This window comes from Carcharodon carcharias, chromosome 22 (genome assembly GCF_017639515.1).
Source record: "Carcharodon carcharias isolate sCarCar2 chromosome 22, sCarCar2.pri, whole genome shotgun sequence".
Taxonomy (NCBI): domain Eukaryota; kingdom Metazoa; phylum Chordata; class Chondrichthyes; order Lamniformes; family Lamnidae; genus Carcharodon; species Carcharodon carcharias.
This window is the reverse complement of record NC_054488.1, coordinates 52,074,086-52,100,783: the sequence shown is the minus strand read 5'-3', so window position 1 is coordinate 52,100,783 and position 26,698 is coordinate 52,074,086. Positions and strand designations below refer to the sequence as shown.

The 26,698-nt window shown below is 40.5% G+C and overlaps 1 protein-coding gene across 6 annotated transcripts in view; it reads left to right on the top strand.

Annotated features, from left to right (window-relative positions):
• Window positions 1-26,698, top strand: part of LOC121293883 (CDP-diacylglycerol--glycerol-3-phosphate 3-phosphatidyltransferase, mitochondrial) — a 60,856-nt gene that overhangs the window by 774 nt on the left and 33,384 nt on the right. For 3 of the 6 annotated variants that reach the window (XM_041217321.1, XM_041217322.1, XM_041217326.1), the window contains exons 2-5: window positions 795-894; window positions 1,787-1,976; window positions 4,655-4,833; window positions 11,685-12,212. In XM_041217321.1, coding sequence (XP_041073255.1) covers window positions 795-894; window positions 1,787-1,976; window positions 4,655-4,833; window positions 11,685-12,212 — 997 coding nt within the window. The remainder of the gene's footprint in view (window positions 1-794; window positions 895-1,786; window positions 1,977-4,654; window positions 4,834-11,684; window positions 12,213-26,698) is intronic. The other 3 variants (XM_041217323.1, XM_041217327.1, XM_041217325.1) reach the window with 3 other exon arrangements.

Below are 26,698 nucleotides of genomic sequence, written 5' to 3'. Positions count from 1 at the left end.
CTCTATCTTGGAATTAAATAGCCAGTTTAAAGTATAATGTTTGCAACCTGACATTCTTAATACCTACCTCTCTGGGACTTGGAGTCCGTCCACTGTCATCACAGTTGCTTTTGCCATTGTCTACAAGTGTGAACACTTTGCACTTTCTTCCCAGTAAAGCAAACTGGGTGCTCCTTTTGCCTTAGCAACCACGTAATCCAGGCCTGTTGTCAGGTAGAATTCTGAATAGGTCACATGACCCCCTTTCCTCAATTTTACCCTAAATTACAGAACACAGGTCCAAAGCATATCAGTCTTATAAAACCTTGCAATTGCAACTATGTAGTTGTGTATATATAACTCATATTGGGAACAAATTGTTCAAAAACATTTTCTTGATATGGTGCTTCTATATCATACCTGTATAATTGACATAGATCACATTTGATTTATAATGAAATGCATACATAAATCTAGTTGGAGCATCCCTAATATTGTAAGAAAATTTTCTGTCCAGACTTGGTAAAATTGGTCTGATTTTTGAATGATGCATGAAAATAAGCAAATTTTGCACTGATGATGTCTCTTGCCACTGTTTTACTTTTCCAAGTTACACTGATAAAGCAACAATAGAAAATGAAATTTAAGTCCGTTTAGAAATGTAGAAAGATTGGAGGGAAGAGGGACTTACTAACTTATTTGGTTTTCCAGAACTGAAGATTAAAATGAAATCTTGAAGTTTTATTGGTGCTAATTGAATTGATATTCCAGTTTCAACTAACAAAATATATGGTTTGTCTCCTTGATTTAATCAGGTAGACTGCATAGAAGAAACACTGCAAAGGTCACAGGAGGAGACTATGGTATCCAATCTTAGAGTTTCTGTTCTGCTAGACTGCACAAGAGGGTCTAGAGGTGTGTAGAAGGTAACAATTGTTACCGTATAAAGTTTAGATATTCTTTAAATGTAATGAATGATTACATTGTAATATTGCTGTTGTAGGTTATTTATTGAAATTTTAATTAATAATATTACATTTTAGCTGGTGATTAATGAAGGCCAGTTATATATTGCATGTGCTATGCTTGCTTTTTCTCATTAATATACATGGCACCCTAATAAACAAAGTTGTAGTTTATCTACTGTCTACTGTGTATTAGATATTTTGAATTGTAATTTGAAGAGACCGTGAAAGGTTTTACCAAGAGTTTCTATTGGTAAGAAAAAGTTTAAGTGTGGCATGCTTTTATTGATGTGAACTAGGCTTATACTCTGAGTTGCTGAAGGTTGGTGTTAAATTAGGTGAAGTAATATTCTTGTAGATTTCCACTAGAGGTTTCCAGTTATGATCTATTTTTAATTTGGTAACAGCTGATCCCAGGTTCTTTTTACCTTATAAGAATATGCTAATAAAAATGGGAAAACAAATTCAGGCCTATCCCCTCAAGAAAAAAATGCTAATTGCTTCCTTTCCCCCTCTCTCCCCTGACTACACTCAGGTCTGAACATAGTTGATATAAGTAGAAGCTAAGAGCATGCTGTTCCATGTTTCAGTCGTCAATCATGTGTAGTTATGAGGTGATGTATAATGGACAACATACAGGCTAGTCTTGTCTCTTGTAAGGCACTAGTTCAAAACCTACAAAGGTGCTCCAAAGTGGAAAATACTTTTGTGCATTTATATTGTGCATTTATTCTGTTTGCAATTTATTAAATCTTCCCCATTAAACATTTTGACAGGGTGTTTTATCTGAGTGTGCTCATCCTTCTAGCTATAATTGAACTGAACTGTGCTACTCTATCTAGGCAAGAAGAATTCTCGAACTATGCTGATTCCACTGCTCAAGAAGTTTCCAAATCAAGTGCGTGTTTCTTTGTATCACACTCCAGATCTCAGAGGAATTCTTAAGTTCCTTCTTCCAGAGCGGTTCAATGAGACAATTGGGCTGCAACACATCAAAGTCTACCTCTTCGATAACAATGTCATTATTAGTGGGTGAGTATGAAAAAAGTTGAATTTATAAATAATATTGACTCTGAAATTTGCAGTGGAGGGGAAGGGATGGGAACGTGGTAGTAAGGAGAGCAAATTGGGAAAATCATGGTGATGTGGAGATTTGAGTGGCAGGATTTCTATCTTTTCTGTTTCCTGCCTGGCAGTGCCCAGATTGGGAGGCTGGACAGTTGCAGGCCGGGAAAGTTAACTGGAGAAGTCCACAGCTGCTGTTGAGGGGATGTTGCTGGAGGTGGTGTTAGAGACAAGAGACAGGTTGTAGGTGGAGTGGCAATGAGGGGTGGTGGTTGGGAAATTGGGGGCCAGGAGGCTCAGGACCAAGGGTAGTGGGCGGGTGCGGGAGTGTCAGCTAACCATGGCAGTGAGGTGGGACGTGATTAGCAAAGTATTTGTTTGAGGGATTGAGTAAAGAAATCCAGTTTCTCTTGGCTCACAAGCAGTGCTCTTAAAAACCACTTATTATCTGCAACCAGTTGCTCTTGTTTCTCTAAATGGCAGGGTTCCTGACTCCTAGGAAGTCTGTTTGGCAGTTGCATTGTGAAATCCTGATTTAAATATTATAATAACGTGTTCTGCCACTCCATGTTGGGACACAGGCACAGTGCACAAACCTGTGGTAAAGGTGGCAGTTGCAGTTGGTTCAGGTCATGTTTCCCAATTTATTTTTACTTTTAAACTCTACCCCTCCTAACTCCATTCCAAGTATTGTGAAGTGGGTGATTAAGATAAACTCTTAATCACTTCAGTTTCACTTACGGTAATGATCATAATTCATTTGTTATCGGTTTGTGATTTATTAGGCTGATTACTTGTGGGGTGTGAGTAGTTTGTGTACCATGTGCTACTTGTCAATTAAGGGCTGAAACAACTTCTTGGAAATATCAATGGCTTGCATTCACATAGTGCCTTTAATAGCAAAACGTCTTGGTGCATATTAGATTGAACCAAAAAAGGAGACATTGGAAGTGGTGACTGAAAGCTTGGTCAGAAAAAGTGGATTTTAAGAAGGGTCTGAGAGGAGGAGGAGGCGAGGTGCAAGGGAGAAAAGTTTAGAGAGAGAGATATCTGAAGCTGCCAGTGGTGGGGTGGAGCTAGTAGGAAATATGTATGAAGTCAGAGTTAGAGGAACACAGAGTTCGTGGACAGTTGGGGGTTGTTGAAGGAGGATACAAAGATGGAGAAGGGCAAGGCTATTAAACGATTTGAACATGAGGATGAGAATTAAAAATTTGAGGTATTGGTGGACCAGGAACCAATGTAAGGCAATGAGCACAGCGGTGATGGCTGAACAGCTCTTGGTGCAGGCTAGGAAATCGACTCTAATTTATTGTTAACATTGAGAATTCTAATAGTCGTTTGGTAGTACAGAACTTGAGTATTCCTGAAAAAAGAGACATTTCTTGTCAAAGCTTTTCATCTTGCACTCATCAGGACAATTCGCAAGAAAATACCAATGTCAAGGGAAAAGGAAACAACATACTTATACTATATGAGAAGAGAGTGCTAATTGGTTGGCAAGTGGACTCTGATTGGTAGATGCATTGCCATGGAGAATGCACCAGTTGGCAAGTGGACTCTAATTGATAGAGGCATTGCCATGGAGAATGCACCAGTTTGAGAACTGGTGCATTCTCAATGTTGAGAATTCTGCCAGCCTCTTTGCTGCAAGTATGTGGAGGCCTTCTAGATTTCTAAGTATAGACTGAGCTGGTGTGGTGTTGGATCTAGTGTAATTATGAGAGCATTCATTGGCCTGGATTTTGTGGTCAGCAGCAAATGAATGCTGTTAGCTGTTAATTACATTTACACTTGTCCACAGACTTTCTGCGGGCTTTTGCTCACAGCTTCCAGTTATTAGAAATCAAAAAGAGTGCAGTGCACTCCACGGGGGAACCAGGATCCACGTGAACAGGGCACATAACTGTGTATTTCCTTAACTAATCAGATTGTGGAATTACTGTACCATGCAGAGTCTAAATCAGGAAGTGTAAGTTAGAATATATAATTCATTGTAAATCCATACACAGAAAGCAAAATAGAGAGGGAAAGAAAGATGTAATTCAGAGATATAAAAGGCAAAGTATAAAGAGAGTATCTCTCCACAATTAAAATCTGAAGGAATGAGACTCCATACAATCTAAAAATTAATTTTCAGTGCCAGAGAAATTGTTTGGCAGCCGTTAAAGACTTAGCATACTTGTCCATTCAGATGTAAGTGAAATTTCAAGCCCCAGCTTTTTGTAGTGTGTTTAGTTGGGATCTGTCACTCAATTACCCTAGCTTCATGCCATTATATGTATTTGCATGTTGAATTTTTTTGTGTGATGCTTGTATTGTGAAGCTTCTGGAAGAATAGGACATCTTGGACCACAACTTCCTGATTTCCGCATTTAACTGCACAGATGCTGGAAATTGTTGCCTGGTTTATACTTTAATAACGATGAGCTCTGGTAGCCTTGCTGTTACTGCTATCGCAAAATCCTGCCCATTGAATCTTAAACCTCTGTGGGTAATGACAAAAAAGTATGTCGTGTCGCATGTTCTGTGCAGCGACACTGGTTACAGTGTTCTGAAGATGCTGACATTTGGGGAGCCAAAATAGTATAGCAATCTTCAGGTCTTAATACAAATAATAAAAATGATTCTTTTGAACTCTCTAGAGCAAATCTGAGTGATTCCTACTTTACGAATCGACAGGATCGTTATGTTTTACTCCATGACTGCCATGAGATAGCAGATTTCTTTGATGAACTGGTTAATGCAGTCAGTGATGTCTCACTTCAGTTACAGCATAATGACACTGCTGATGTGAAACCAGGAATGATCCACCCATTCACAGGTAGGGTAAATCAATGACTTTCCAGAAACAGACTCAGTGTGTCGTGGAGCTTGTACCCTCTGAATTTTTTGTGTTATGTCTGAAAACATATGTATGAAAAAAATGATGTGTTCTTGAAACTGGATGCACCAAAAGATATCAGAGGGTGTACTTAAGAAAAGTCCATGATCTTCTTTTACTCTCCGCAACACTGAGTTACTCAAAGCAATCCTGTTGCCTGAAGGTGGCCCCAGATTCCAGTCAAAGGTTCATAAAATAGCAGCACTAATTTAGTGAGAAGAATCCTGTTTATGTACAGAACAAGAATCATTTATAAGTAATTTAATGCAAGTTGATCAGTTTGACTGAATGTGATGGCTGTCAGATATAATTTTTCCGCTGCAGATATTTTGTCATAGTTAAATCTCATCGGCCCAAAGTCCTGATTGCATTCAACATTTGTTAACATGAAGTTGATGTGAAAGTGGCAAAACTATTTTGTGTGACTTGCAATCTGCCATCTTTTAAAAAGGGCTCAAATGTTCTATTTCTCCTCCAGCATTGCCTCATGTATCTGCTCTGTTGTTGATTCCTGTTTACTTCTATCAAATCTCTTCAGATTTCATTTTCTCAGTGTGCTGTCTTCATTCTCCCTCAGTGTAGTGGATGAGTCACTGCATCTTCACTTCCTTGAAGACCTTGGGGCCATTACAAATTAAAACTCTTTCTATCCTTCAATGAAGGCCCAGTTTCTCCGTGTCCTCATACCCATCAACTGCTGCCTCTTGATGGTGCAAACCATAATCCTTCTTTATCTATCAACATTTTTGGCCTCACTAGCTCTTCTGAGCTCAAATAAAATTCCCACAACTCCAGTCAGCTCCAATTTTTGCTCTCGATCTATTTAAATTCTTCATCTTGCAATCTCCTGATTTTTTTAGATGGATTTCCTATATCCCATGCATTGCAGAAAGTATAGTTTCCTTACTCATTTATCCCTTAGCAATTTTCCTTTTTTTCCCCATAAGCTGAAATTGGTCAAAGGCCTCACACACTCTTCCCCTGTCAGGGGTGGCTCCTTTTACGCTTGTTGGGACAGAACACTAAGAAATTTGACATCTAATGGATGATCTTCTGCCACTCTGAACCCACTTATCAACATGACCTTTAACAACTTTTGGAGATGTCTTTCACTATGGATATTGGGTTTCTCAATTAAATATTTGTGTTTCTTGCTTGCGCTTCACAATTTAAAAAAAACCTCCTGTGGTGTGGCAGGTTTAGAGCGTGGGGGTGTAATAATTGGAGCAAAGAGGATTGGGTGATAAAGGGGTAAAAGGATGGGGAACGGAGGAGGGGGAAGTTAATGGAGACGAGGAATGTGATGGGTAAAGGACGATAGAGGAAGAGGAGCTCCTTTAGCCTTTCTCCAGTATGACAGCATAAAAATGAAAAGGCTTTTGGTCTGGGCACAAGCGACCCAAATGCCACAGTTGCCAGCGCACTGGGGTTGATGGGTATCAGCTGGTCACTTGGGAGCAGCTGATTGAGGAGGAGGAGAAACATATTATCGGTTATGATGGCTGTATCAGAGGCTGGAAATCACTATTGATGTGTTACCTGGAGCTGAAAATGAGAAAGTGATAATAGAGTTTAATGTTAATTTTGAAAGTTTAAATAGATTTAAGATGAAATGTACAACATCCTCTTTATCTTTTTTTCTTTACCTGTACTTGTGCAAACTGCCAGGGCTGGCGCCACTTGGACAGCTCCACAGTGACACCTAGTGGCAATGGCATGAAGGCTGACAGCAACTTTTCTTAACACTGTCTTCTTGCTGATTTAGTTAAGGTGTAACTAACATTAGGCAAGATTGAACATTGAAAATCTGTATTACAGTGGCACCTGGAGGTTTAACATCTTGCAAGTACCATAATGGAATACTGAAAAATATGGTTGATATTGGAGTTTTCAGTGCAGTTTTGAGATTAAATGTTGTGCCTCATGTACCGTTTTTAGTGTAGAATTAATGCTTAGAAGAAATCCTGTGGTGCCTTTGAGTGTTACACTACAATTATTTTGTTGTGTATCTTAGAACAAATGATTTTTTTACATTTCAGGTTTTTTTTTCAATGAAGGCGTGGTTTTGAAAATGTTTTTGAGCGTGGCAGCACCTCTGTGATTTTCTAACTGGCTGTGGGACAAAAACTGTGGCCAAATTGTGATATGTAAATAATTAGTTTGAAGAATAGTTTCTTGCAATTGTTTCTCTCAAGATGCTTCACTGAAGCAAAACTGCCCAGTGAATTAAACTGTCACTTCAAATACAGGAAAATGGATTTTCCACAGTATTGATTTGCAAATAATCGTAATGTCTTAGTCATAGGACTGACTATTGCCAGAACATTTAAGAACTGTTTATTGCAGTCCATTGACCACTAGCTGAACACATTATCCTTACTAATGTTGACTATAGGGATTGAGGAAGGCCACATGGGCACCAACCTTGAGACATTTGTTCTTGCAATTTATGATCTAGGGGCCTTTTTTTGACAGAAGCTGCATGATCCTTATTCATAAGTGAGTGCTAATGGTTTAGCTGTGAGCCCAGACTGTATTAGGAATATGATTTCCTGCACTTGCTTCATGTGATCTTCATTTCTTTTAAATTACTGTAAATGAAAATTACAGTTGAAACTATTACCTCATGCATAAAATTGGCATGAAATTGGGCATGTGATTCTGGAAGGATGTTAGGATTTTATCTTTAGCCAAAGCAAAGCATGTGTGTATCTCTATTTAAAGTTAGATACTTTGAGGGGAGGCGATGGTGTAGTGGTATTGTTGCTGGGCGAGTAATCCAGAGATCCAAGGTACTGCTCCGGGAACCCTGGTTCGAATCCCACCATAGCAGACGGTGGATTTGAATTCAATAAAAACCATTGTTGATGGTTCACTAATATCCTTTAGGGAAGGAAATCTATTGACTCCTGACCCATAGCAATGTAACCAACTGCTACAAAGTCACAAAAAATGAATGAAACCGGACAGACCACCTGGCATCGACCTTCACTGTCGCTGGGTCAAAATCCTGGAACTCCCTTCCTATCAGCACCGTGGGTGTACCTACACCACATGGACTGCAGCGGTTCAAGAAGGCAGCTCACCACCACCTTCTCAAGGGCAACTAGGGATGGGCAGCAAAGCCCACATCCATTGAATAAAAGAAACTTTGGTAAAATTGTTTAAATTATTTAGTAACTGCAGTAGGGCAATTTTTGAGTGTAAAGCACCAAATAAGTTGATGGCATCAACATTTCATCTGTCGGTTACTGTTTTTTGTTTGCTCTGCACCTTTCTGAATGCATCAACTTTTAGATTGTGTTTGCACCTGTACCTGAGGAATGTGCAGTATTTTACAATGAACATATTGAACACTGAAAATTCTAAACCATCTTGTGTGAGCTAATGTAACTGTTCATTCTGGTTATACTTGCCTATACTTCAGATATGGACATCAGTAACAAGATATATTTGATTGTCAGAAGACCATAGCTATACATTTAGGTAACATATTTGATTACTCCAATTTTTAATTTTGGGGTGAAAACTATTACAAAGTTCCACTGACAGTGATATAACAATGCTGACATTTGTTATAAGTCTAGGAGTAACTCGAAGCTAACTGATCACGTGTTGACTTCCTGACCCTATCTTAAATGAATAAAAACAAAAAAACTGCGGATGCTGGAAATCCAAAACAAAAACAGAATTACTTGGAAAAACTCCGCCAATGCTGCCAGACCTGCTGAGTTTTTCCAGGTAATTCTGTTTCTGTCTTAAATGAATCCTATCTTAGCTCTCTGCAATTACTATTAGTAGTTGGTCATTCACGTCATGAGACAAAATAAACATTGGAACAGGAGTGGGTCATTTAGCTGCTCAAGGCTGTTCTGCAATTGAGTGAGCCCATGGCTGATCTGCGATTTAACTCCATATACCAGCCTTTGTCCAGGTCCCTTAACACCTTTGGTTAACAAAACTCTCAATCTCAGTTTTAAATTCACAATTAATCTAGCATCAATTGCCATTTGTAGTAAAGAGTTCCAAACTTCTACTCGCCTTTGTGTGTAGAGGTGTTTCCTAATTTCACTCTTAAAAGGTCTAGCTCTAATTTTTAGATGATGTCCCTAGTCCTAGATATCCTAACCAGTGAAAATAGTTTATCTCTATCTACCCTATCTATGACTGAGTTACATGGAACGCACTATAACCATATAATAGCACCATTAGAAATTGTGGGCCTGTTTTAGATATAATCTTGGGTTCAGTAACGCTGTCATTTCCATGTGTTCTCCACTTCTCTTTCATTTTGTGGTTCACTTATACTATCTAATATCTAGTTATATGATAATGTAATTTAGGCAGGGGACCCGCTTGTTATATGACTGTGATCTTTGCACATGCCCTCAAGTAAACTTTAACGTTCTTTTAATGAGATGAAGCTGGATGTTGTTGGTAGTTAACTGAACAAATAGGTGAACATTTGTAGTAATTCCCACCTTAAATATGCAATGATCTTGTTTTTCCTCTTGTGGCAAATATTAAATTATACCAGACTCATCCTTTGAGCTGGCTAAAATACATTTACTTTTCTTGGGCTGTAATTTCCTCTGGAATCTCACCAGCTATTTAAGTTTTTTTTCCTGAAGGAGACTCGACTCCTGCTTGCTTCATTTGACAGTCTTAGTTGGAACCAACCATAAATGTGTTTTGTTCTGTTTCTAAGAACAGGAATTTGAGGGCAACTCCTTCCTCCCATTGCTTCCCTGTCCATACCTTGGCCACTATCTTTTTCACTCTGAAATGTGGGCACTTATTAAAAAATCATTCCAGGGATGTGGGCTTCACTGGCAAGATCAGCATTCATTACCTATCCCTAGTTACCCTCGAGAAGGTGGTGGTGAGCCACCGTCTAAACTGCTGCAGTCCATGTGGTGAAGGTACTCCAATAGCGCTTGTTTGTTTGGGAGTTCGAAGATTTTGACCTAATGACCATGAAGGAATGGCAATATATATTTGCCGAGACGCTTGTGAAATTAACTTCCTTAGCACTGAAAAGATCAAAATTAGCTCTTATGATTATTCTATCTTTGAAAATAATTTAGTTTGTAATTCATGCCTATTTTTTGTACAAAATTTGTTATTTTTAGAGGACATCCACAGATTTGTATTATAATCATTAATTTGATGCCATTCAAATGTCTGTTTTTGTTAACATGTGAACGTATAAATCAGTAGCAGGAGTAGGCCATTTGGCCCCTCAAGCCTGCTCTGCCATTCAATAAGATCATGGCTGATCTGGTTGTAACCTGAACTCCACGTTCCGCCTATCCCTGATAACCTTTGACTTTCTTGTTAGTCAAGAATCTACCTACCTATACCTTAAAAATATTCATTGATTTTGTGTCTACTGCGATCTGGGGAAGAAAGTTCCAAAGATTCACAACCCTCTGAGAGAAAAGAATTCTTCTCACCTCTGTTTTAAATGGGAGATCCCCTGTTTATAAACTATGTACCCTGGTTCTAATCTCTTCTACAAGGGGAAACATCCTTTCAGCATCCACCCTGTTAAGTCCCCTCAGAATCTTATATGTTTCAATAAGATCACCCCTCAATTTTCTAAACTTTAATGGATACAGGCCCAGCCTTTCCAACCTTTTCTCGTAAGAAAACACACCCCATCCCAGGTATCAGGCAGGTGAACCTTTTCTGAACTGCTAATGCATTTATATCCTTTCTTAAATAAGGAGACCAAAACTGTACACCGCATTCGAGATGTGGTCATACCAATGCCCTGTGCAGCTGTAGCAAAACATCCCTGCTTTTATATTTCATTCCCTTTGCAATAAATGACAACATTTCATTTGCCTTCCTAATCATTTGTTGTACCTTCATACTAACTTTTCCTGCTTTGTGTATCAGGACAGCCAGATCTCTCAGTATCTCAGAATTCTGTAATCTCGCTCCATTTAAATAATATACTGCTTTCCTGTACTTCCTGCCAAAGTGGACAAGTTCACATTTTCACATATTTACATCATCTTCCAAGTTTTGGCCCACTCACTTAACCGATCACTGTCTCTTTGCAGACTTTGTCCTCTTCACAACTTAGTTTCCTAACTATACATTTGGTCCCTTCATCCAAGTCATTGATATAAATTGTAAATACAAGTTTGCAGGGGTTAGGTTCCTGAGAAACCTCACAAATGGTGAAATCACAAACAATAAATATGTTTTTCAATGGGACTCGATTAGATAGGTTCCAGCCATGCGAGAACAACATTGTTTTGTGCAGTTACTCTACTGCAAATTGAGGTGCAATACCTGTCCACAACAGACAGGGGAGCCTCTGAGCAATACTTTACATCAGTAGCGGTTTCAGAATTGTTTGGGCTGCATTTCAGCTCCAGAATAATAACCACTTGACCAAACAAAATGCCTTGATTGCCATTTTCTTTAAAAAAAAAAAGAGCGTAGGTGAGAAGACCAGCTACTGTGTCGCCTCCATGTCAGGAAGCTTGTTCCTGCCCTGATCAACATACTAACACTCAGCACCTGCCAAAAGCCATTTGTAAAAGAAAGTCACATGAGTGTCTGTGTCATGTAATCCCAGCATCGGAATGCAACAAGTGCAGGGAGAAAAAAACGTGGATGAGCAAACATTGCTCATGCGATGGGTGATGCAGCGCACAAAGTACACAACACGGTTAAGTGAAAATGCAAACAACGAAGTTGCCAAAGGCGGGTCTTTATTTAAACTGATCGTGGAAGCAGCAATACTTAAATGCACTGTTGAAATTATTTTTCAGGTAGTCGAGCAGATTTCTGTGCAGCAGCAAAGGAGAGGATCATGGCCGTGGTGAACGAAGCAAGAAGCAAGCAGCAGTGCAGAATCTGTGTAAATGGCCTGTCTGAAAGTAGTTCTGAAGAAAAGTTGCTTGTGCCCAGTGACATTGGTAGAGCTCCAAAACACATAGATACATGGATTTACCCCATAATACAAATGAGACCATTTGAAATAAGAATAGATGAGCAAGTGACTGAAACTTTAATGGTTGAAGCTGAGATGGATTCTAAGATGTACTTGACTTCAGGATATTTCAACCTCACTCAAGCCTATATGAATCTTATTTTGGGCACCAGTGCAGATTACCAGATACTGCTAGCCTCACCAGAGGTAAATGGCTTCTTTGGTGCTAAGGGTGTAGCAGGAGCCATTCCTTCTGCTTATGTTTATATTGCCAAACAGTTTTACAGCAGAGTGTACCAGAGTGGGCTGCAAGATAGAATAAGACTACATGAATACTTCAGGAAAGGCTGGACTTTCCATGCAAAAGGTGGGTGCTACTCTTTTGAACAATGGTAAAACACTTTAAAAACTGGATTTTAAAGAAAATGTGATTGTATTGGTTTTTCTGTCCTCATATTTGCCATATGAAGACTTCCTAGATTTTTCATTAGGTGAACTGCTTGCAATTCACTAAGGTTTACTAAAGGGCTGAACTAAGGGAATGGGAGGTTGCAAGTTGAATTGTTGAACTTTTTGAACTAACACAAGTGTTGACTGTGCTCATTGTGCACCTCCTGTGAAAATTCCCTAGTGGAAGACTATGTAGGAAACCTTACCAAGTACCAAGGAAGAGAAGAATTCACTCTATGATCTAGTTGAGAAGTTAAATCAATTAATGTGTACCTTGTTGTTGAACATTTGTACTCTTAACCTGACTTGGTTGGTAACACATTCACATCTACATCAATTGATGTGGCTCAAGCTCTATTCCAGTACGTTATTATGTAATGTAGGTTTGGCAGTTCAGAGATAAAAACAAAAAAACTGCGGATGCTGGAAATCCAAAACAAAAACAGTTTTGGGGGAGTGCTGCATTGTCATAGGTGCTCTTCAGACAAATTACTCAAATAAAGTCCTTTTCCGATGATTTTGTGGAAGAGTAGGAAATGCTGTCTGTATTTCAGCTATCTTCCTCCTAAAGCAAGGACCATATTAAAAAAATGATAATTTATCTCTGCTGTATTTGGGATATTGCTGGTGCAGAATTGGTGTGTAACAAACAGCCATTGCACGCCAAACATAATTCACCATCTGAAATGCTTTGAGACATATTAACATGTAGACAATTTAACATTGTTCTGTGAAAATGATATTACATAACATGTAATCTGTTTTGTTTTGGAACACTTTTTCCCTTTTACCTATGATCAGATTAAGAGAATGACAACTTGATTACCATTACGTCTTGTGTAGCAATAATGTTACATGTTGATGCTGGAGGGGTTAAATAACCCTTGACCACATTGTTATAAGTTTAGTGTCTGTCATATGTAGTTTTTGCAGTGTAATTATAGGATTCCTTGGGATGTGAACTCAACATGGTGCTTTTTTAAAAAATTATTTATGGATGTGGGTGTCACTGGCTAGGCCAGCATTTATTGCCCATCCCTATTTGCTCTTGAAAAGGTGGTGGTGAGCTGCCTTCACGGACTGCTGCAGTCCATATGGTGTAGGTACACACACAGTGCTGTTAGGGAGGGAGTTCCAGGATTTTGACCCAGCGACAGTGAAGGAACAGCGATATATTTCCAAGTCAGGATGGTAAGTGTCTTGGTGGGGAACTTCCAGGTGATGGTGTTCCCATGTATCTGCTGCCCTTGTCCTTCTAGATGGTATTGGTCATGCGTTTGGAAGGTGCTGCCTAAGGAGCCTTGGTGAGTTCCTGCAGTGCATCCTGTAGATGGTACACACTGCTGCTACTGTGTGTCGGTGGTAGAGGGAATGAATGAATGTGGATGGGCTGCCAATCAAGTGGGTTGCTTTGTCCTGGATGGTGTCAAGTCTCTTGCATATTGTTGGAGCTGCACTCATCCAGACAAGGAGAGAATATTCCATCACTGCTGACTTGTGCCTTGTAGATGGTGGATAGGCTTTGGGGAGACAGGAGGTGAGTTAATCATTGCAGGATTCCTAGCCTCTGAACTGCTCTTGTAATCACAGTATTTATATAGCTAGTCCAGTTCAGTTCCTGGTCATTGGTGGCACCCAGGATGTTGATAGTGGGGTATTCAGCGATGGTAATGCCGTTGAATTTTCACAAATGCCCCAGTGCACATGTTCAACCTTTACAAAGGTGGATTCAGTCACTTGATAATAAATGGCTGGACACAAATTGGTAAGTTGCTTCATTTCACAGACAGGAAGTCAATATTGTGTAACAGCCAAAGGAAATTCCAATAGTATAGTTCAGTATCAGTTCTCTCCTCAAAAACATGGGGCTGGTGGGGGCGGTAGGAAATAAAACATGGAATCATCTGTGGCCTGAATGAGCCTTTATTCAGACTGTTTCTAGAAAATAACCGCTTGTTTGTTTAAGCCTCCTGCCCCAGGCCCTGTGTTGCATGTCACAATCTCCTGTTCAGAACCTGGGTGCCTATGTTGCCCAGCTGGGAGAGGGGGTGAAAAGATGCTGACTTTCTCCCCCCGGTGCTTTGTCACTTGGCTTTCTCCTTGGGGTGAGATATTTGAAGGGAACAATGTCTTATGTTGTTCTCAATGAACTGCTCTTATCCTGGCTAATGGACCTGGGACAAAACAAGTGACTTCTATTGTATTAGTTCTGAATTCTACAAACTGGAATAAAAACAGAAAATGCTGGAAATACTCAGCAAGTCAGGCAGCATCTGTGGAGAGAGAAACTGAGTTAACGTTTCAGGTGTTTAACCTTTTCATCCGAACTGGGAAAAGTTAAAAACATAAGAGGATTTGAGCAAGTGAAAGGGAGGAGAGTTGGGAGAAGAATAAAAGGGAAGGCTTGATAGTGTGGAGGGCAGGAGAGACTAAATGACTAAAAGGTTTCATTGTGCGAGACCAAAGGGAGTGGTACTGAGACAAGTAAAGATGTGTCAAGAGGACGTGTGAATGGCAGGGTGGCTACCATCTGACCACACAGCAATGGAAATCAGAGGAAAATGAGAGAGGAAAAGAAAACAAAACCAGTAAAGAAACACAAAATAAAATGGTGGCAGAAGTTATGATCTAAAATTGTTGAATTCAATGTTAAGTCAAGAAGCCTTTAAAGTGTCCAGTTGAAAGATGAGGTGCTGTTTCTTGAGCTTGCATTCATTTGAACAATGTAGCAGGCCAAGAACAGAAAAGTCGGAGTGGGAGCAAAGTTGTACATTTAAAAAATAGGTGACAGGCAACACAGGGTCAATCTTGTGGACTGAATGGAGATTTACCACAAAGTAGTCCCCAAATCTGCGTTTGGCCTTCCCATTGTAGATCATGCCACATTTGAGCAGGGAATACGATATACCAAATTGAATGAGGTGCAGGTAAATCTTCACTTGAAGGAATCTTTGGGTCTTGGATGAAGAGAAGGAAAGAGGTAAATGGGCAGGCACTGTAGGAAAGGTAAGGGGTGATTGAGAAGTGGATCATGCTGCTGTGGAGGGAATGGTCCCTTTGGAATGCTGGAGGGGAGGGGAAGGTGTGTTTAATGGTTTCATCATGGTGGAAGTGGCAGAAATGGTGGAGGATGATCTGTTGAATATGGAGCCTCGTAGGGTGGGAGGTGAAGAAAGGGGAACCCTATAGTGGTCCTGGGAGGGAAGGGGTGAGAGCAGAAGTGTGTGGAATAAAATGGACATGGTTGAGGGCCCTGTCAACCACTGTGAGGGCAGGGTGGAATCCCTCTGTTGACGGAAAAGGGAGACCTTTTGGAAGCACTGGTATGGAAGGTTGCATTGACCAAACAGCTGCAACAGTGATGGAGAAACTGGGAGAATGGAATTGAATCGTTGCAGATAGCAGTTATGAGCAACTGTGGTCAAAGTAGCTGTGGGAGTCAGTGGGCTTATGGTAAATATTAATTGATAGCCAATCCCCAAAAACGGAGTCAAAGAAATTAAGGAAGTGAAGGGAAGAGTTGGAGATGGACCATGTGCAGATGAGAGAAGGGTGGAAATTTGAAGCAAAGTCCATTAAATTTTCCAGTTCAGGATGAAATTAGAATGAGGCCACAATGCAGTCATGAGTGTACTGTTGAAAGACATGAAATATGGACCAGAGTAGGCCTGTCGTAAGGAATATTCCACATGTCCCACAAACAGGCAAGCACAGCTATGACCCATGTAGGTATCCATAGTAACCCTCTTAATTGGAAGAAGTGAGTGGAGTTGGAAGAGAAGTTGTTAAGTTTAAGAAGGGTGGTGAACTGGTTGGGCACCTGTTCAAGGAAGGTGCGGCGTTTTCTCAGACAGTCTTGGTGAGGAATGCAAGCACAGAGGAATCAAAATTCCATGGTGAAAAGGAAATAGTTAGGGCCATGAAACTGAAAACTGTTAAAGTGACGGAGGGCAGAGAAAAGGTCATGGATGCAGGTGGCGAGAAATCGGACAAGGGGGGATAAAGATAGGAAGAAATCTGTTCAGCAGATCAGGAATAGGCTGACATGATGGATCCATCAAGACAGTCGTGTTTTTCTCCAAAAGAGATGAGGTCAGTAACAATCTTGAAAACAATGGCTGGATGTTCACTGGTAGGTCCAGGGAGAGGTAGGAATAAGCGTCAGAGAGTTAGTATTCAGCCTCCACTAGGTCGAGGTCAGTAAGCCAGATAACAGCATCTTTCTTGCCAGCAGGTTCAATGCCAATGTTAGAATTGGACCTAAGAAAACAGAGTGCAACAAGTTCAGAGGGAGATAGCTTAGAGTCAGTGAGGGAGCAGTGAAATTGAGGCCTATAAACAGGATTGTCTAGCTTCAATAAAATAATCTATTATACCTGCAACCTGTGATCTTTCTGAATTGTATGTGTTATTTTCTTTTAAACACAGCCCTTAAACATGAGTCAATCCCAAAATCCTTTTGATGAGGAAAGATGCTAAAGTTCTGAAATGTGATGCACATATAAAATAAAAGTATTTTTGCCTTTTTGGGTCTTCTTGTATCATATCGAAGTTAGCTGGTCAGAAGGGGCAGTGAGTAACCAATTCCAAGGGCTATACCTGCAAACATATAACATTTAATAGGCAAGAAAAGACGAGCTAGTCCATCAAGCCTGACCCACCAACCTGTGTTGCTTTAAGTTATAAGAGATGTGAGAACACTCTATCAACTGACTTGAACTTTTCACTTTTGACATGAAGGAAATCATAAACTGTTTAAATCAATCCTTATTTTCTGCTTATTTAAAAATGGATTTTTCTGGACCAAAAGCATGGCTACCATAGGTCACATGATTTGCAAGTTGGCTACAGTGGTGGAAACTTCCACTAGTGATTACAGGACAAAGCTTAACCTGCATCCTTGTGGAATCTCACATCAATCATTGTGTGGACCCATTACAATCAATGAAACAAGGGAGCAGCGGATAGTCTGTCTCCCCAGCCTGGACTTATAACAAAGAGGGAGAGCCATCGAAACTCGTTATACCTGCAGAGGTGCTTCTATCTGCTAGGGTGAACAAGGATTTTGACCAGAGACATAGAAACTGATTGTTAACCTGAAAATAACTCATCAATGGGTAACACCACATGATCTAAGCTCCTTTGACCTTTGGAAAGTTTTAAGTTACATTCCTGGACTGCCGGACCTGTCTGCTGTTAATATCCAACCTGTCAACACCAAAGCAGGACTCCAGGCTGATAAAGCCTGCCTCGAGTGTAAACCTCCTTGAAGCCTGGTTCTCTGGAGGATTCATGCCATTGCCTGTATAGCGGATCAAGTCTCTGTATACCAACCTCATCTTGCTGTGTCATCACCAACTTTGAAGGAATTCGGCATCTCATCAGCTAGCTGAACCCACCTGAACTTTAACTCCTGTATGAACAAATCATCACTGGACTCTGACATTCTGGATTCTAACATTCATGTGAATTAATATTCCTAAGTTATACCCAGTTGTAAAACTCTTTTCTTTCCTATCTCCCTCAACAGTTTGCTGTGAGTCACTTTAAAATTGACTTCACAAACAGGGGGTTTGGGGAAGCCTGCCACAGTCTATTTCAAAAATTAAAATGCCTCTGCATACGGACAGACAGTGAGAAAAATAAAGAAGCTCATTTTGCCTCCCTCCCCAATCTGTAACACTTACTTCTCATGAGTGGCAGGGGAGGAAGGAAAAGAATTTGACCTCAGATTGGGATTCCATTTCTTTGATCACAAGCTGCATCTTCCTCATTTGTGACTAAACTCTTAAAAGAATTATAGCTGACCAGCATGTCTTATCTTGGTGTCACTGTTGGCTTAGTGGCAGCACTCACCTTTGAGATGGAAAATAGTGGGCTCAAGCCCCGCTTCAGAGAGTTGAACAGATAATCTAGGCAGACACATTAATGTAGCACTAAGTGAGTAATCCATTGTCAGAGATGTTGAATATCAGATTAGATATTAAACTAAGACCCAGTTCACCCTCTGTGATGGACGTAAAATATGTCAGTGTTCAAAGAACAACAGGGGAGTTCTCTTTGGTGCCATGGCTGACAGTTATCCTCGAGTATCTGGTCACTTATCCCATTGCTGTTTGTGGGCTTTCTGTCTACAAAGTGACTGCACTGTTTCCTTGCACAGTATCAGTAACTAGTCTTCAGAAATCATGCATTGTCTTTGAAACCCTTTGCCACATCCTGCTTCAGAGGTATTCTATTTATTTATCTGTTGTTTGCTTAAGTTTGTTTTGCAAGGGCTGGAATAAAGCTCCACAACAAACTGCCATTAAGGTATGGGAATATGTTTATTTGAATTCAGGTGGTTTAAGGTCAATGCATTTGATATGTTGGAATGTTTTATTTTCATAAACAGCTCTCTTTCTGACACATGAGAAGGCTGCATTATATTCCAGTAAAACTTTATGTGACCAAAAGTAACCTTGTTTAAATTTTAGCTAATTGCATGAAAGAAAGCTGCATGACTAGACTTGGTGGCCAAACTGATGCCAAGAAACTATGGTAACCTAGAACCAGACCCTGTGTCAAAAACTGAGGGAAAGACACTCAAAGTAAATGTAAGTTAAATGGCAGCATGTACAAGCTACAGCAGTTTCTGTGTTCTGTTGACTAGTTCAACAGCTCAAGTCTCCATTGTATTTATACTCTACTCCCTGTCTTTGTTCATGCATTTTCACAACCAATCTAAAGCAGGTGTTTTGTACAATGTGGTTGCAAGTGATTTATAGCTCACCTACTGAGTTATGAAATTCCATAGAAGCTAATATTGTTGAGTTTGGAGAAAGAAAATATGAGGGTTGAAGCAAATCCAATGATGAAATTATGAAATGAGAATGTGGATGTACAGTGAGTTAAGTAGAAATAATGAAAAAAGGATGTGACGGATCCTGAAACAGAAACTGTATAATTACCTACTTTAGCTGCTATCCACAAGTGTTTAGAATGTAAGGTTGTGGCTGATCTGTTCTCTGGTCCCCTGATTTGACTGGATTGGTGGCTGTTAGTGGAGGGGTTGTGGGTGGGTGGGTGTGGGACAGCTGGGGATGGTGATTCTCTCTTTTAACTTACTTTGTTATTGCCTATGGGAATTGGGGGATTCGAGACCCCTCCTCTTCGGCTCCCCCTTTCCTCCCACAGCAGGCAAAGTTTAAGGTGATAAAAGGCGGCTTTCCCTTAAGTATCAGTACCTGTTCCAGAGCGTTCTGACTGAAACTTGGCAGTCTTCTGTAATAAACCCGCTTCTCTCAACTGATGTGCTGCTGTGTGTTAGTTCAGTATGTGCTGCGCTGCTTATCTTCCTACTTAAAAGGAATTTGGCATTTTCGCTGACGATTCTATAAAGCCTCTAGATTGAATATCAGATGCGCCATTTCAGAAAAATAACTGCCTGCAATGGTTCTGACCAAAAATGCCCTAACTTGTGTTAATGCTGGAGAAATGTGGTCTTTGTCAGTAAAGAGTGTTGTTTATTATTTTGTTTGATAATTCTGTTGCCATAATGTGAGTTGGCTGTTTTATTCAAACAGCTTTCAGAACTAGCAATTCATAGGTTATGAGTTCTAAATAAATTGAATAAATTTGTAGGTTGATACCAGAAAAGCTACTCATAAGTCTTTTCTTTATATAACTCCAGCCCACACTATGTTTGACTCAATATGTCCTCAAGATAAGTAGGGATTGCCACTGGCTTTGCCAGTGTTGCTCCCCATCACAACAAAATATATAGGAAAGATGAATTACAGTGATGGTGTACAGAATCAAAATCAGAATGGAGATTACTGAATCTTAACCAAAACAAAGAAAAGACTTGCATTTATATAGTGCCTTTCACAAGCACAGTATGCCCAAAGTACTTTGCAGGCAATTAATTGCTTTTGAAGTGATGTCATTGATGTAACTGCAATGTCAGATCCCCTCTCTCCATCCCCATCCCCTTCCCCTTGGTCTTGCCCCTCTATTTCTCTATAATTTCCTCTAACCCTTCAAGATATCTGCGGTTCTCTTAATCATCCTCGATTTTAATTACTCCACTATTGGTGGCTGTGTCTTCAGCTGCTAAGGCTCTAAGCTCTTGTATTCCCTCCCTAAGCTTCTTCATCTCTCCCTCCACTTCTTAAAGCCTGCTTATTTGGCGAAGCTTTTGGTCATCTGCCCTAATATCTCCTTATAGGAACATAGGAAATAGGTGTAAGAGTGGGCCATTCAGTCCCTCAAGCCTGCCCTGCCATTCAGCTAGCTCATGGCTGATCTCCTACCTCAACACCATTTTCCTGCACTATCCCCATATGCCTTAATATCTTTAATACCTAGAAATCTATCAATCTCTGCCTTAAACATGCTCAATGAGCCTCCACAGCCTTCTGGGATAGAGAAATCCAATGATTCACCACCCTTTGACTGAAGAAATTCCTCATCTCAATCCTAAATGTCCTATCCCTTATTCTGAAGCTGTGTTCCCTGGTTCTAGACCACCCAGCAAGGGAAAACATCCTTCCTGCATCTACCCTGTCAAGTCCTCTAAGAGTTTTGTATGCTTCAATGAGTTCATCTTTCCTTCTTCTAAACCCTAGAAAATATAGGGCCAGTCTCCCATTAGGACAATTGCACAATCCCAGGCATCAGTCTGTGAAACTTTGTTGCACTCCCCCTATGGCAAGTATATCCTTCTTTAAGTAACTTGCTCAGCAAGGCTTGGTTTGGTTTCCGCCAGGGCCATTCACCTCATTACAGCCTTAGTTCAAACATTGACAAAAGACCTGAACTCAAGATGTGAAGTGAGAGTGACTGCCCTTGACATAAGGCTGCATTTGAGCAAGTGTGGCATTTAAGGAACCCCTAGCAAAAGTGGATTCAATGGGAATCGGGGTGAGGGAAAGCTCTCCACTGGTTGGAATCATACCTAGCACAAAGGAAGATGGCTATGGTTGTTGGAGGTCAAATATCCCCGTTGCAGGACATCATTGTCATAGTTCCACAGGATAGTGTCCTAGGCCCAACCATCTTCAGCTGCTTCTTCAATGACCTTCCCCCTATCATAAGGTCAGAAGTGGGCATGTTCGGTGATAAATGCGCAACGTTCAGCACTATTCATGACTCCTCAGATACTAAAGCAGCAGTGCCCGTATGCAATAAGACCTGGACAACACAGGCTTAGGCTGATAATTGGCAAGTACATTCACGCCACACAAGAGATAGGCAGTGACTATCTCCAAAAGCGATAATCCAACCATCTTCCCTTGACGTTCAATGGCATTATTATCGCTGAAACACCCACTATCAACATCCTGGGGATTACCATTGAAACTGAACTGGACTAGCCATATAAATACGGTGGCTACAAGAGCAGGTTGGGAATTGTGTGTCATAATTTAGGAATGTGATGGAATACTCTCTACTTGCCTGAATGAGTGCAGCTCCATCAACACTCGAGAAGCTCAACACCATCCAGGCCAAGCCACCTTTAATATCTACAAAGCTCAAGTCAGGAGTGTGATGGAATATTCTCCGCTTGCATGGATGAGTGCAGCTCCAATAACACTCAAGAAGCCGAGCACCATCCAGGACAAAGCAACCCACTTGACTGGCACCCCATTCTTAATGTTCAGTCCCTTCACCACCGATGCACAGTAGAAGCAGTGTGTACCATCTACAAGATGCACTGCAGGAACTCACTAAGGTTCGTTAGACAGCACCTTCCAAACCCACGACAGCTACCACCTAGAAGGACAAGGGCAGCAGACATTTGGAAACACCACCACCTGCAAGTTCCCCTCCAAGCCACACACCATCCTGACTTGGAAATATATCGCTGTTCCTTCACTGTCACTGAGTCAAATCCTGGAACTCCCTCCCAAACAGCACTCCAGGTGTTCCTATAACACACAGCCTGTAGCAGTTTAAGAAGGTTGTTCACCACCACCTTCTCAAGTGCAATTAGGGATGCATAATAAAAATGCTAGCCTAGCCAGCAATGCCCACATCCAGTGAAAGAATTAAAAAAGACCAAAACTGTACACAATACCCTAAAATCCCGATGAGTCGAATCCCAGAAATGTGTTAAGTGGAGCTTTGTGATAGCTGAAGAGGCCCAATTCCCACATGAATGCATTTCTTTATAACCCTATATGCCTACAAAAGTGGTCTATGTCATAAACAACAGATTCAAATGCCAAATAAAAACACTGTAAAGCAGTTGTTATGAGCAGGAGAGAGATAGGCAAACTTCACTGATTTCCTCTCACCAAATGTCAGTAAGCAGAAGGTGTTTTGAATTATTTTTGAGTATGTGTTGGCATGTTTTCCCTTGGTTTGTGTGATCCAATTTACTAATAACCCACAGCAAACTCATGTTATGATTAACTCAGAAGGTTAGTTTATTTCACATTCAAAACCTGGAGGAGTATTAGCAACTTCCCACGCCACTATACACACACACACAGGGAGGGGGATAGAAAAAGGAATTTTACAACTATAGATATTAACAGTACAAGGACCACAGAAATGAATATTAGTTTGCGTCATTTCCAGTGTCAGTGAGGAATTCTTTCATGTAAGAGTTGGAGTTCAGCTGGCTGAAGACAGGAGTTGTAGGGTTCACTTTGCTGTTGGTGTGGATACCACAGATGAGGTAGATACACAAGAGATTGGGTTGGTTCTGCAGGCAATGGTGAGAAATTTTCCAGCAGAGACAGGCTTGGAGGAGCTGACAGATGGTAACTGACTGCTTGCTCAGCTGGCAGCTGGAATCTTTTCCAGTTGATGTCAAAACAGCAGATTGAGGATTTCTCAGTTCTCAAAGGAATATAGAGATTTCAAAATGGTCACTAGTGTCACGTGACCTTCTTTCTCCACAATGACCTCCAAAAAGAATGTTTATCCAGTGATAAAAACAAAAAAACTGCGGATGCTGGAAATCCAAAACAAAAACAAAAACAGAATTACCTGGAAAAACTCAGCAGGTCTGGCAGCATCGGCGGAGAAGAAAAGAGTTGACGTTTCGAGTCCTCATGACCCTTCGACAGAACTTGAGTTCGAGTCCAAGAAAGAGTTGAAATATAAGCTGGTTTAAGGTGTGTGTGGGGGGGGCGGAGAGAGAGAGAGAGAGAGGTGGAGTGGGGGTGTGGTTGTAGGGACAAACAAGCAGTGATAGAAGCAGATCATCAAAAGATGTCAACAACAATAATACAAAAGAACACATAGGTGTTAAAGTTAAAGTTGGTGATATTATCAAAACGAATGTGCTAATTAAGAATGGATGGTAGGGCACTCAAGGTATAGCTCTAGTTATGCTCTCCCCACCCCCACTAGAGCTATACCTTGAGTGCCCTACCATCCATTCTTACTTAGCACATTCGTTTAGATAATATCACCAACTTTAACTTTAACACCTATGTGTTCTTTTGTATTATTGTTGTTGACATCTTTTGATGATCTGCTTCTATCACTGCTTGTTTGTCCCTACAACCACACCCCCACTCCACCTCTCTCTCTCTCTCTCTCTCCGCCCCCCACACACACACCTTAAACCAGCTTATATTTCAACTCTTTCTTGGATTCGAACTCAAGTTCTGTCGAAGGGTCATGAGGACTCGAAACGTCAACTCTTTTCTTCTCCGCCGATGCTGCCAGACCTGCTGAATGTTTATCCAGTGTTTGAAACTGGCTTTCATTTGACTGATGATGTCCCAGTTGTTAGTTATTGAAAGAGTTATCATCCATACTGAGGGGGGGGTCTGGTGTCAGGAAGCCATTGTCTAGGCAGACCCACTGACTCGAGTGGCAAGGTGAGGTTATCAGATGCAAATGGCGTCCCTTTGGGTCCCTTTAGAAATGGGCCTGGAAAGTCCCAGGTTTGATATAAGTCTGTTAGCAGCTCTGAAAGCATAACGAGTTTCGATGTGCAGGTCTCCTGGTTTTTGTAATTTCAAGGGGGGTCTGTACATTGAAGGGTGACATACCACCAGCTGAAAAAAGTATTTTGTTCTTTTAACTCTGGGGGTAGTTCCTAGACAAAGGGCCAACTCGGGTCATCTGACTTGTGGCAGTTTTTTTTTGTTTCAGCAGAAAGTCAATTTTAAAAATGGCAAAATAATAAAGTTCTGGATTTCTTTTTATATAATATGGAACCCACCACAATAAATTTGTGGAAAAAGCCTTTATTCAATTCGTTCACACCTTACAATGGCCTGAGCTTTCCATTGAAAAATGTCAGGAGTTAGCTCTGAAAAAACGCTAATCTTTTTCTGCTCAGGCGACCTCGTAGACATTCATCACACTCTTCAGGGTCAAAGTGCCTCATCATCGAGTTGGTTGACCTCACCCTGCTCCTCCTTGTTCTCAGCGTCTTGTGCAGTCATAACCTGTTTGAACCCAATCTTCAATCGATAACACTTTAACTTTCTCACAGGTTTAGCCATATTCACAGGTTTTGCATGCCCTTTCACAGGGCGATCTCAATGTCAAATGATGGCTTGCCCAATGCTTTATGACTTTGCACTCTTGTTTGGTCTAACTCTGCTCTGATTAGTCGGTGCAGCCATATGACAAACTTAAACAAGTTTGGCTAATCCAGAGTTGCCATCATGGAACTTTGGCTTATCACGGTTCTATGAGATTTGCTATTCTGCCAGCAGGAATGGTTGGCAACTTCGACATAACTGGAATTTTATGTCATCTGAGAGTGACTCATTATAATTTCACTGTACTCCAGTTGCGGACTCACCAAGCCTCTATGCAATTGTAGCAAGACTTCTTTACTCCTGCACTCAAACCAAACACTATTCTTGTTGAATTTGCTGGACTCCATTTGGAACTGTGTTCCTCTGTTGCTACTCTACAAGCTTCACTTCCTCGCAAATAGATACTTTTATAGAACTTAATACTAATCCAGATGTTTCCTTTGCTACTGTCCGGGAGACATGAAGGCTTACCTACGTGGACAAATAATTTCATGTACTGCTCAACTTAACAAACGCAATACCTCAAAATTGTCCCAGTTGATTGACCAGATTCTCTTAATGGACCAGCATTACACTATTGCACCTACCCCAGTATTATACAAATGGCGTCTGGCTGTACAGATTGAATTTGATCTTCTTTCCATTAAACAAACAGAAAAGCTTATACTTAGATCATGTGGTACATTTTATAAGCATGGTGAAAGAACTGGTAGGCTCCTGGATCACCAGCTTCACCAGTCTGCTTCCTCTCAACTTAGAGCTGAAATTACCACTCCAACATGGTCAACCACCACTGATCATCAAGAGATCAATGATCAATTCAACTTTTTTTATTCCACTCTTTAATACCTCAGGCTTCTTTTCAGATCCTGGTTTATTTCACAATTTTTTTGATAATATGGGCATCCCATCTCTAGCATCTGACTCTATGAATGCGTCAGAAGTACCCCTTTCCCAGGATGAAATACTAAAGGCAATTAAATCCATGCAAAGTAATAAGGCACCAGGGCCTGATGGATTTCCAATAGAATTTTATAAACAATTCTTATCACAACCTTCTCCATTTTTATTGTCTCTGTTTTTCAAATGCCTTGTCTCTAAAACGTTCCCTCCTTCATGCAAGGCATCTTTGTCTATTCTTTTAAAGAGAGATAAGAATCCTCTGCATTGCAGTTCATACTGATCTATTTCCCCTTTAAATGCGGATGTCAAGATACTAGCTAAAACCTTAGTCAACCATCTTGAGCCTGTCTTTCCATCTATTATCTCACCTGACTAGCAGGTTTTATACAGGCCAGGCAATCCTTCTCTAATTTAAGACGTCTTTTCAGTATTTATACACATTCAACTACTCCTCTCCCTGACATTCTTATAACTATGGATGCAGAAAAAGCATTTGATAGAGTGGAATGGGACTACCTTTACTTCACTCTCCAAAAATTTGGATTTGGACTCATTTTTATAAAATTACTTTAACTATTGTATTCTTCACCGGTTACTTCAGTATGTACCAATTGATATCCACTCTAGAATCTTTGACCTCCATTGATGTACTAGACAGGGCTGTCCCCTTCCCCCGTCCCCTATTTTTCACTATTGCTATTGAGCCCCTGGCAATTTCACTGTGGACCTGTGGAGATGTACAGGGTGTTATACAGAGTGGAGTTAAGCAGAAACTCTCCCTATATGCTAATAACCTGCTTCTTTACATTTCTGATCCGGCCTCATCTCTCCCACATATTATCGCTACTAATCTTGAGCGATTTAGTCATAGTTCAGGTTTTAAAATTAATTTGCAAAAGATTGAAATTTTCCTATTAACTCTATTGCAAAGAGTTACCTTCTTTCTTCCCTCCCCTTCAAGGTGTCAGTAAACAGTTTTAAATATTTAGGAATTTTAGTTACT